Below are 10,875 nucleotides of genomic sequence, written 5' to 3' on the forward strand. Positions count from 1 at the left end.
TGATGGTTTGGTAATTGATGATTCTGCAGATGCAGGAGGCTGGTCATGAAGGGATGGAGCCGAATACTAATGACAGGAGAAACCAGGGTCTCCTCCGTGAGCCCCCTCCCCGCTAGTCACCCCTGCAGGTGACTGTGAAGATGGTGGCTTCCCATCTTGCTGGATCACCATGCAGCATAGTTGGCCCATGTTGGAGGTGGCTGTGTGCCCAGCTGTCATGCCTACTGTCCACCTTCTGTAAAACCCTATGGATTGAATGCCTTTTTCTCCTTTGTCTGTGAAATTCATGGCCTGTGGATAAGATTCTTTGCCTTGGAGAGGAGACCCAGCAGTGGGTTTATTCAAGTTGCAGAAGGGGCTAGTTTAGTTGAACAAACACTGATTGTGCTCTGGCTCTGGGGCAGGTGACAGATAAGGAAAGACAACCCTTGAGTAAAAGACTCAGTGTTGGAGTGGACAGGGATCCAACAAACTGGGAGATGGGAAGGGCTGTGGTGAGTGATAACATAGAGGTACCTAATATTCTAGAAAAAGGGGGAGAGATGGATTCTGACTGAGCAAGGGTAAGAGGGGCAGCAGAGAGCAGAGGCCTTCTCGGGGGCAGTCTCCCCACCACTGACACCCCCCCCCCAGCTGTGTCCCATGAAGAATGTGCTGAGTAGAATTTGGAGGAATGGGGATGAGCCCAGATTGGGTTCAGGAACTCGGAACTGTTGTGTGGAGATTAGAGGGAGATTACAGAGATTAAAAAGAGGGAGAGTTTTTGTTTTTAACTTTTTGTAAAGGAGAATTTTCAAAACTTGCACAACGGTGTAGAGAACAGTATAGGGAGCCCCACGTACCTATTCCCCCACTTCAACAGGAAGCAAGTCCTTTTTCTTTCTTCTCCCCCACTGCTTTTTTCTGGAGTATTTTAAGACAAACTTCAGATTTATTTATCTCATAAAGTCATCAGTACGAGTCTCTGATAAGGACTTTCTTCCTAATGTCATCGCCATGCCGTTATCACATCTGACAAAATCAGCAATAATTCCTTCATCTCCTCCGAATACCCATTTCATACTCACATGTCCCCACTGTTCTCAAGGATGTCCTGTTATAGTTGGTTTGTTCAAATCAGGATCCAAACACAGTCCACACATGGCATTTGGTTGTTATGTCTGTCGAGTCTCTTGGATTTTGTAACAGTACAGGAGGGAGAGCTTTAGAGGCTTTTTCTGGGAATGAAAAATGGCTCCAAAAACTCAAGGTTCCGGAGAAGAGGATTAGGAGAGAGAGTGTATCCATGCTGAGAGCTAACTCAGAAAAGGGAGGCCAGGCCAGGCAAGGGACAATTCTACCTCCTTCCATTGGTTTGTTTGCTGTAGGGGACAACCCGCAGGCCCACAGCCTTTCTGAAGCTCTCCCCACCCATTTATAAGGAGGCAGAGACCCAGGCACTCACTAGCCTCATGTGTTCCTTTCCTGGGAAAACAGGTGGATGCAGGCTCCAGCTAGCAAAGAGGAGAGGTGAAGGTGCCTCAGACTCAACTGTGGGCCAGAGTGACAGTTCTGGGCAGGAAAGAGAAGCGGTGCCCAGGTACCCTGGCTTGCACTGGAGTATGGGGCTGGCGAGATGGCACAGATGGAGGTTTGAAAAGTTGCAATCTGTTTGCAGTTTCCAAAGGAAGCCTGGTATTTAGAGAAAATCGTCTGGGGGTGCCTCTTGTGTAAAGCCAGGATTCCTTTCTCATGCCTTGGTGATGGCTGCTGCTTCCCCACCTGCTCTGTGGACATCGGTGCTGACCTAGCACACCCCACTAGACTTTTCCAAAGGCATTTGCATCTGCATAAACAAAATCTAACTTCAGCCACAGCTTTCTGTCTTCTTGCCTCCCTTTCCGACATTTTTCCAAGACACCAAACATGCTCCTAGGAGCTTGGTCAGAACTGCCCAGGTTCTCTGGTATCACGATGGACCACAAGTCCGGAAGGTGGGCCCTATCTGTTTGCAGAGGGGGGAGGGTCAAGAAAAGGTGAAACATAGCTCCATCCCCTTCACATCCCCAATTTAATCAAAAGTGTTTGTACCACATTCCTTCTGGCAACAGATTTCACTGCGGAATTTACATCTCTGACTTTCAAGGCTGAGATAACAGCATCAGCATTTGGTGAGCCTCTTAGCAACCAGGGAGACCCATTGATTAGGAAAGGCCAGCCTGACAGATTTATAGCCTTGTGGCCTCCTCCTCGGGGTTCATACTGTTATGTGTAGCATACAGACAGAACCCTAGATGTGACTACACCATCTCCCATTAATGGCCTCTGAGAATGATCTCACTTGACATTTTAGCTGGGCCCCTCTGCTCAGTGGCTGGCCCTGCTGGGCCAGTACAAAGCTGAGATTCTTGTTAATAGAATTCCATTATCCTGCATGTTGACCTTCCAGCCATGGGGTTCAGCCATTTCTCTCCTGAGTGAGGGTGCCAGTCAGTAAGTGGACAGAAAGAAGTCCCTTCTGTCCCGGAGTCTACTAATCCTGCCTCATCAAACTTTTCATGTGAGGTTCAAGTGCCCCCTGCAAGGGTTCAGGTCAAAAGCCATTCATGCCCAAGTGAATTGCAGACATTAGTGAAGTTAGAGGTTTTATGGGTTGAGGAGGCAGGGTTCTAATCACCTTGGGAAGGAGATACTAAGAGCTGGGAGCTGTGTGTGTGTGGGTGGGGGAACTAACAGAAAGCAAATAAATAAAGAGTAAAATATCAGGTAGTGACATGTGCAGTGAAGAAATAGGGCATGGTGTAGTGAGTCGTGGGGTGCAGTTGGGGTGCGTTTTTATGTAAGGTAGTCAAGGAAGGCCTCCCTGACGAGGTGGCATTTGAGCAAAGACCTGAACAAAGTGACAGGGAATATAAGAGGGAGCAAGGGCAAAGACCTGAGACCTTGGGTTCGTGGACCAGCAAGCAGACCTATGCGATGGGAGCTGAATGAATAGGAAGGAGAGAGAAGCAGGAAATCAGGGTGGAAGAGGACGTAGATGTACAGGCCTTAGGGGTCTCTGCAAGCTCATTGGGTTGCATAGAGAGCTGGGAAGCCACTAGAAGGCTTAAAGAAAAGGCAGGTCCTCAGCACAGACTAATTGCCCTCTGCTCACTCTTATGCCTCCTTTTCAGGTGAGACCTAGACCCAGGGTGGGGCTTGCAGGTGTGGCAGAGGGGGTGGCAGGTGGTTAAAGACAGGTTTGAGAGATCTGGGCATGGCCTGATGGCCCTCTCAGAAGCCACCTCCTTTTCTCTTCTCTTTCCTCTCCCTGTCTTCCTCCTTCCTCTCCTCTCTTTCCTCCTACACTCTTGCCCAAACCACTGTGTTCCAGTTGAGAGAGTGATCAGCCCCTGGCTTTCTCATCTCCCATCCACTTCAAGGTTGCAAACACACTCTCCCTGTCCCCTGCCCCCTACAGAACCCTGCTTCTTGCTGGCTCCCAAGCAGGGCCACAGGGAGTCATGGTGTCATGACACCCATTCATGGTGTTATGACTAGGCTGATTCAGGTAACCTGGGCCTCTCATCGGTGGGAGTGAGCAGGTCCCAGTTCCTGGGATTTCATTCCAATTTGTCTCTTAGTGGCTCAGGGAAAAAATTTAACCATACAACTATTAAGCACCTACCATTATAGGTTCTGGGTGGGGAGAAGAGTGGGATAGGGGACACTGACATAGACATGAAGAAAGTTTCTGTGCCCTCAAGTTGTTTTCCACTAGTGGGATGACTCCACTGCAAAGCTGGCTGAGACCAGTGCCATACATATTAAAGGAGCACATGGTCATGTCAGGGAGGGAGAGATTGTTTCCTGGAGGTTGTCTTGGAGGAGGTCATACTTGAATAGAGCTTTGGAACACTTGGAGGCCTTCCAGGGGGATGTAGTGGGGTGGCCATGGATTGGACCTCCTGCCAGAGGATGCCAAGTCCAGAGCAGTGTGGGCCGGCAGTGTGCTGCCTCTTCATGCCTCATGCCACGATGGAAAATGAATGGGAATGGAGGCATGCTCTGAATGTGGTCAGGAGACAAGACCAGCATTCAGGACTCAATGAGCTACCTCACTCAGCATTCACCGAGGTGCCAAATGAAGCATCTCAGTGGGAGGGCTATCAGAGCAGAGAGAAAGAGAGAGCTGCATGGAACCTTATGCATCATCCTGGACAGTTCATTTTTTTGAGGTCACGGGGGCCTTTGAGAATCAATGAAAGCTGTCAACTCTCCAGAGAAGAAATGCACATCTGTACAGACACAGTAAATTAGTTTTTTTATTGAGATAATTTGCATACCATAAAATTTACCACTTTAAAATAAAATGTACAATTCAGTGGTTTTTAGTATATTCACAAGGTTGTGCAACCCCTATATCACTATCGAATTCTAGAATATTTTCCTTACCCAAGAAACAAACCTCATACCCTTTAGTAGTCCTTCCCCATTCTCCCCTATCCTCAGCCCCTGGCAACTACTAATCTACTTTCTGTCTCTATGAGTTTGCCTGTTCTGGATATTTTATATAAATGGAATCATGCAATACATGGCCTTTTGTGTTTGGCTTTTTTCACTTAACATAATATTTTCAAGGTTTATCCATGTTGTAACATGTACCAATACTCCATTTGTTTTTATGAATAATATTCCTGAATAATATCCCATATGTAGATATACCACGTTCTATTTATCCATTCATCAGTTGATACACATTTGGGTTGTTTCCACTTTTTGGCTGTTATGAATAATGCTGCCATGAACATTTACGTACAAGTTTATGCTCTAGAATTTGTAAACCATCTCAGGAGGTTTACAGAATGCCTGAAACCCATCTCTTTATCTCTTGATCTAGGAAAACCTTGTTTTACAAAAGGGGGGTATTCAAGAGGGAACGAACAAGGCAGGAAAGCTACCAATAATTTATTACTATTTATTGAGTGGTACTGGGTTAACCACTTTACATACCCATGTTCATTCAGTCCTTAACAACCCTGTGTCCTGTTATTATCCCCATTACAGATGAGAAAACTGAGACTCAGAAAAGCTATGCTATCCTGGAGGAGTCAGGATTTAGGCTGAGCCTTGACTGCCAGACTGTGAAAGGCAACTACAAATTCTGTCTCCTCTTGACCCTCATCAAAGCTCCTATTTCCTTCAATTTATTTTTTAATGGAGTACTAATGTGCTCTCCGCCAACAAGGCATCTGTTTTGCTAAGCCCAAAGGCAGCAGCAGGTGCACAGGGGTCATCCCAACTGCTGTAAAATGACCCTCTCCCCCTAGTGATGCTTGACTTCGGCCCCTGCCTCCCACTCTTCCCCTTCAGGGGAGGCCAAGCCTCCAGCCAAGGCTGCGTACGTGTCTGGCTGTGGTAATAATAGCTCAGGGACACCTCCTGAACAGCTGAGACATCTACTAGAGCGGTTGCCCTCACTGCGAGGCTCCTACTGTGTGCCCTTCCCAGCAGGGAGGTGTCAGGGTCAGGCTAAGGATGGCGGGTGCGTGGTCGGAGGTTCTGCAGGGAGGCGGTGGCTGCCATCTGAAGCCCAGTGTCAACCACCACGCTCTGCTTTGTCTCTCAGCCATTGGACAACCAGCAAGCCATGGTGCGCAGGGAGTCCGCAGTTAACCTGGAGAACTTCAAGAAGCAGTATGTCCGCAGGCGGTGGAAGGTGTGTCCAGGTTTGGGGTGGAGGGCAGGGGGCCTGGGCGGGATTCCTGGTGTCTCTTCAGGGTCTCTGTGCACATTGTCACCTGGCAGTTCCTTTTCTCTCTCTCAGCTCTCCTTCAGCGTTGTCTCCTTGTGCAACCATCTCACCCGCTCCCTGAAGAAGAAGGTTCACCTGAGGCCAGATGAGGACCTGGTGGGTAAATGCAGTGCCCTCTTCTTGGGCAGAATGCTGGGAGGCACGGAGCTCAGGGATGGGGGGAGCCCCCTTACCCCTCAAGGCAAGTGGGCAGAATGCTGGGAGGCATGGAGCTCAGGGATGGGGGGAGCCCCCTTACCCCTCAAGGCAAGGGGGTATCAACCGTTTCTGACCGTTCAGCTGGCCCTTTCCTCTGCCCTGAAGGCTGGAGTGTGATCTGCAGAGGCTGTGTTCAGAGGACCTCTGGGTGGTGCCGGGAGGGGAGCTCTGATGGGGAGCATGAGTTTCTGGAGGATCTCGAGTCCTTTCCTGGCCAGCCTTCAGAGGAACTGCTGCTGCTACCCCCACCCCTCCAGCATCTCGCTGAGGACTCGCAGCCCACTGGGGACTGTGGAGACTCTGGAGAACAAGCACCACAGGCAGTCTAAAATTTATTTCTGACAGTCCAAAAATCTGCTTTAGAACAGGAGCTTTATATTCTTTTTCAATGTTTCCATTTCTGTTTTGCTTTAGATTACCATTATCAGTAATAATAATATTTAGATGCTATCTTAAACTTGATTACCTTGTTGCAGTTTTATGTACATTTAAAATGAGAGGCTTATAATAGAATATCCTGGTAAAGAGTGTGGCCTCCAAAGCCAGACTGACAGGATTCAAATCCGCCACTTACTAGCTGTGGGACCTTGAGGAAATTACTTAACCTCTCTGTGCCAAAACTTCATCATTTGTAAAATGGGGTTAATAATGAGGTAGTCATAAGGATTAAATGATGATGATTCTTAAAGTCTAGCATGTAAGTGCTCAATAACTGTTAGAAAAGATTGTTGTTGTTGTTGTTGTTGTTTAAAATCCTCCTGTAGACTTAAAAATGCAGCGCCAGTGTTAGTATTTCGGTTGGTAGGGGTTCCCTGACCAGCCCCTCCCCCTGCTCACGGAGTGTGGGGAAGGGGGCTCAGGAGTGTCTGGGATGGCACAGGTCAGAACACCAGGTGACTCCCTTTGGGGAGGAGGCTGGAAGGCAGCTGCCTGAAATTGATGGACAGTCAGCCCTGAGCAGCCTCAGACCCACAGCTCAGGCTACATCCCAGCACCCAGCACAGCCCTGCACTCTCGCTCTCTCCACATATCCTGGGGTCCTCTTTTTTCATCCTGAGCTCTTGTTTATTCCTGCTCTTGCCAGACTTGAGGATGTAAGGCTCTACAGAAGCAGCTGTGTGGCTTTGGCCAAGCCATGTCCCTTTTGTGGCCACTTTCCTCATCTGCTATAAAGGAGACTAGACCTCACTCCCTCTGAGAATACCTGATAATAACAGGCGGACTTTACCCAGCTTACCTTTTTTTTATTGTTTGGCTCTGACTCATGCTAAAAAGTTACTATTCAGCAGAGCCTGAGTTATTTTTATTGTTGTAGATAAGCTTGGTCCAGGATATATTTGGCTAAAGCTGATCTTGACCTTGGATTTCCAGCTGGCTCAGGCTGGGGGAAAAGAGAGAAGGCCCTGGGAGGGTGAGTGGCAGGCAGGGGGCATACTTTTCATGCTGAGCCCCTGACCCCATTGCCCTGATATAACACAGTCTATGGGGAGAGCGGGCCAGAGAGTAATTGAAAAGAAAGTAAATTTCTTTCCTAACTTTTGTTCTTGTACAAAAATTTTAAAATACATAGTCTTCTTTTTACTCAAACACTCAGCAAGCACCATGAGCTTGGTGCTTTACCCAACAAGTGGAAAAGGATTGGGTCCCAGACATCTGTTATACAGTTTTTCCAAATGGACTTTCCTTTAAAAAAAAAAAAAAAAAAAAAAATATATATATATATATATATATATATATATATATAGGTCTTTTTATTTAGGAAATATTGGAATTGAATATCTGACAGCAGATTTTTTTTTAATGACTCGCTTAAGTTTTTCTGAATTAATTCTTCTTTTAATAATTTTGATAATCAAATTAGATCAGTGCGACCTGAATGTAAAGACACTGTTACCTCCAGGATGGCTGCCTTGGCTCCAGTTTACCCATGTAGGGGCTGACAGACTGTACTTTATATTCTTTTCCTCTTTCATCAAAATGGAGTTCAGAAGTCATTTCCCTGGAAAAACTGCAGGATAAGACTTGCTGAAGATGCAGTGTAAGCTAGTCAAAGAAGAGGGGGTGTGGAGTGGTGGCTGTCAGAGCTTAAAGAGGTCCCTGTGGTTCACCCCAGGTCCCTGAGCTCTCTAGGCTGAGCTCAGGAGACCCATCAGCCCCTAGACCACCTATCCAAGTGGTCTTGATTATGTGGCAGCCACAAAGGACACCAGATATAATTTTCCTTATTATAATTTGGCCTCTCATGGTGCCTGGTTTCCCTTGATGGCCTATCTACTTTCCTTCCTCCTGGGGAGGAGGCATCACAGCAGTTGGTCTGGCCTTATTTCAGTACTCCCACCCCACCCACTGGTCTCTAGACAGAGCAACAGGATTTCCTTCAACATCCACCCCCTTGGCTTGCAGGCTGCTGGCCCAGGTATATCAACCCCAGTTGCCCAGAACGATCCCATTCCTGGCATCTCATGACCCTCCTGTCCTGGGCCTCTTTTTGTTTTCAGAGGAATTGTGAGAGTGACACAGAGGAGGACATTGCCAAGAGGAAAGCCCTGCACCCCCGGAGGAGGAGCAGTACCTCCTAACTGGCCTGGCTTGCAGTGGCTGCCAGGGAGGTTGAGGCCCAGTGGGGCTCCCTTCTATGCAGACTCTTGGACCCAGCTCATCAACCAGCACCCAGGCGTCCTGCATCCCTGAGCACTTTGCAAGAGAGATGGACCTGCAGGATTCAGAAGAATTTGCAGGGAAGCCAGGAGACCTTCAGAGCTGTGGCTATCTATTGTGGAGGAGGCTCCAGCATTCTTGAAGCTCTAAATTCTCCATAAAATGGGCTTTCCTCTGTCTGCCAACCTCAGAACCTGGGGGGTGGATGGGGGGGTAAACTCAGGAAAACAATGTAAATGAACATTATCATTGTCATGATATGGTAAGGGTCAGACTTGGGCAGATTTCCTCACAGGGTGAGGGAGTTCAGAACCAGCCTGGTCAAAAATGACACCAGGAAGACAGAGGCCTCCCCCATGGGAACAGAGCGAGCGAGTAAAGTGAATCTTAGGGCGTGAGAGACCAATCCTGCGATCTCCCAAAACCCACATGGAGTCAGGGTGTCAGGCTGACCAACATATCAGACCTTCTAAAACAGCCCATTGCTAGTCTACTGTGTTGTACATTTTTCTGATTTTTATTAAACTTCTGGTTTACCTGATGCTTGGCTTCTTTTAGGGCTAGCCCCATCTGATCTCCTTTAGCCCAGGTGCGTATGACTCTGGGGGAGCACCAGGGTTGGGATGCCGAATGGATAGAACCTCAGGTCATCCTGAACCATCCCCTCTGGACTGCAGGAGGCCTACCTTCTACATGCTTCCCTATAGGTGTCCGGCCCAGGAAATCTGCCCAGAGACCAGCATATAATACCTGTGCTCCCTCTGCCACCACTGCTGTCACTCCTGCTGTCATATGCTGCGTTGTGTCTCCCAGAATTCATATGTTGAAGTCCTAACCCCCAGTACCAAAGAATATCACTGTATTTGGAGATAGAGTCTTTAAAGAAGTAATTAAATTAAAATAAGGTCATTGGGTGGGCCTTAATCCAAAATGACTGACGTCCTTATAAGAAGGGGAGATTATGACACAGACAAAAGACCACATGAATACACAGGGAGAAGGTGGCCACTGACAACCTTCAAGAAACTAACCCTGCTGACCTTAGAAGAAACTAACCCTGCTGACATCTTGATCTTGGACTTCTGGCTTCCAGAATTATGAGAAAATAGATTTATGCTGTTTTAAGCTACACAGTCTGTGGTACTTTGTTATGGCAGCCCTAGCAAATTATGTATCTGCCAACTATGGCCAACATAGGGACAGGGGAAATTTTAATGATGTAATGGAGAAGCCCAAAGAAGTACACACAAGAAGAAAGGAGAGGAAACAGAGATGGATTACCTGGACCCTTGAATAAATGTGCAAGGGAATCTGAAGGACATAGAAATTGGCGCTGCTTTCCAAGCCAAAAGAATGCTATTGCTGACCGGAACTCAAAAGATTCATGGAAGTCAGGGTGAGGCCCTGAGACTGGGAGAGAACATGGGCAGAGGTGGAAGGAAAGGAAGGTGAGTGAGGGAACTGAGCTGAGGAAGTAAGCCAGGAGGGAGAGGGGGAAAAATAAAAAGGGTAGAAGGAAGGGGCCTTTCCCTTTGTCAGCAGCAAGTTTTAAGCACATTGTTTGAGAGAGTGGGCCAAGCTGCCTTCACCCAGTGGATGGATCCAGAATAAAATGGCCTCACAGGAACATTAAGGCAATCCAATTTCAGCAAAGCATCCAGCCAGAACTGGAGTGGGGCTGCAAGCTTGCTGCAGGAAGCCCTGCAGTTGACCTATAGTTCTCAGGCTTCCCCAGTCCTCAGGCAGAACCAGCCCTGTGCCTCATGCCAGCTCAGGAGGACACCAAGGCTCAGAACTTCTGGCTGTGTTCAGGATGCCTGGGCCTATGAAAGGCTCTTGGCTGTGGCTCATCCCACATATCAGCGGGGAATGTCCCTAGGGCTCACTGGGAGCTCCTAGGAAGTCAAGGCTGCCCTCCTGCTAGTCTTGAGTTTCTAATCATGATCATGGGGTTAACCTTTAGAACTTGTCTAGCTCAACCACTAATTTTACTAAACAGGAAACTGAAGCCTAAAGAGAGGAAGTGACTGGTTCTGTTTCACACAGCAAATTTGTGAAAATGTCTGATGAAAGCCCAGACTTCCTGACTCCTAGTACTGTGCTCATTTCTTCAGCTTGATTAACTGTGGTGGCCCTTTCAGAAAATGGATGGACCAGTAGCTTTGCCTCATTTTCAGCAAGCTCTCAGCTGTCCTTCACTGCGGCCCACCCTGTCCTTCATTCTTGGAAATGGAACAAATTGTCAC

General features: G+C 47.8%; 1 protein-coding gene across 1 annotated transcript in view; it reads left to right on the top strand.

Moving 5' to 3' along the window:
• Window positions 1-8,719, top strand: part of DAPK2 (death associated protein kinase 2) — a 125,275-nt gene extending 116,556 nt beyond the window's left edge. The window contains exons 10-12 of the mRNA XM_063088429.1: window positions 5,588-5,677; window positions 5,786-5,869; window positions 8,470-8,719. Of these exons, the coding sequence (XP_062944499.1) occupies window positions 5,588-5,677; window positions 5,786-5,869; window positions 8,470-8,550 (255 nt within the window). The 3' untranslated portion in view covers window positions 8,551-8,719. The remainder of the gene's footprint in view (window positions 1-5,587; window positions 5,678-5,785; window positions 5,870-8,469) is intronic.
• The last annotated feature ends 2,156 nt before the right edge of the window (window positions 8,720-10,875 follow it).

This window comes from Cynocephalus volans, chromosome 3, assembly GCF_027409185.1.
Source record: "Cynocephalus volans isolate mCynVol1 chromosome 3, mCynVol1.pri, whole genome shotgun sequence".
Classification (NCBI taxonomy): Eukaryota; Metazoa; Chordata; class Mammalia; order Dermoptera; family Cynocephalidae; genus Cynocephalus; species Cynocephalus volans.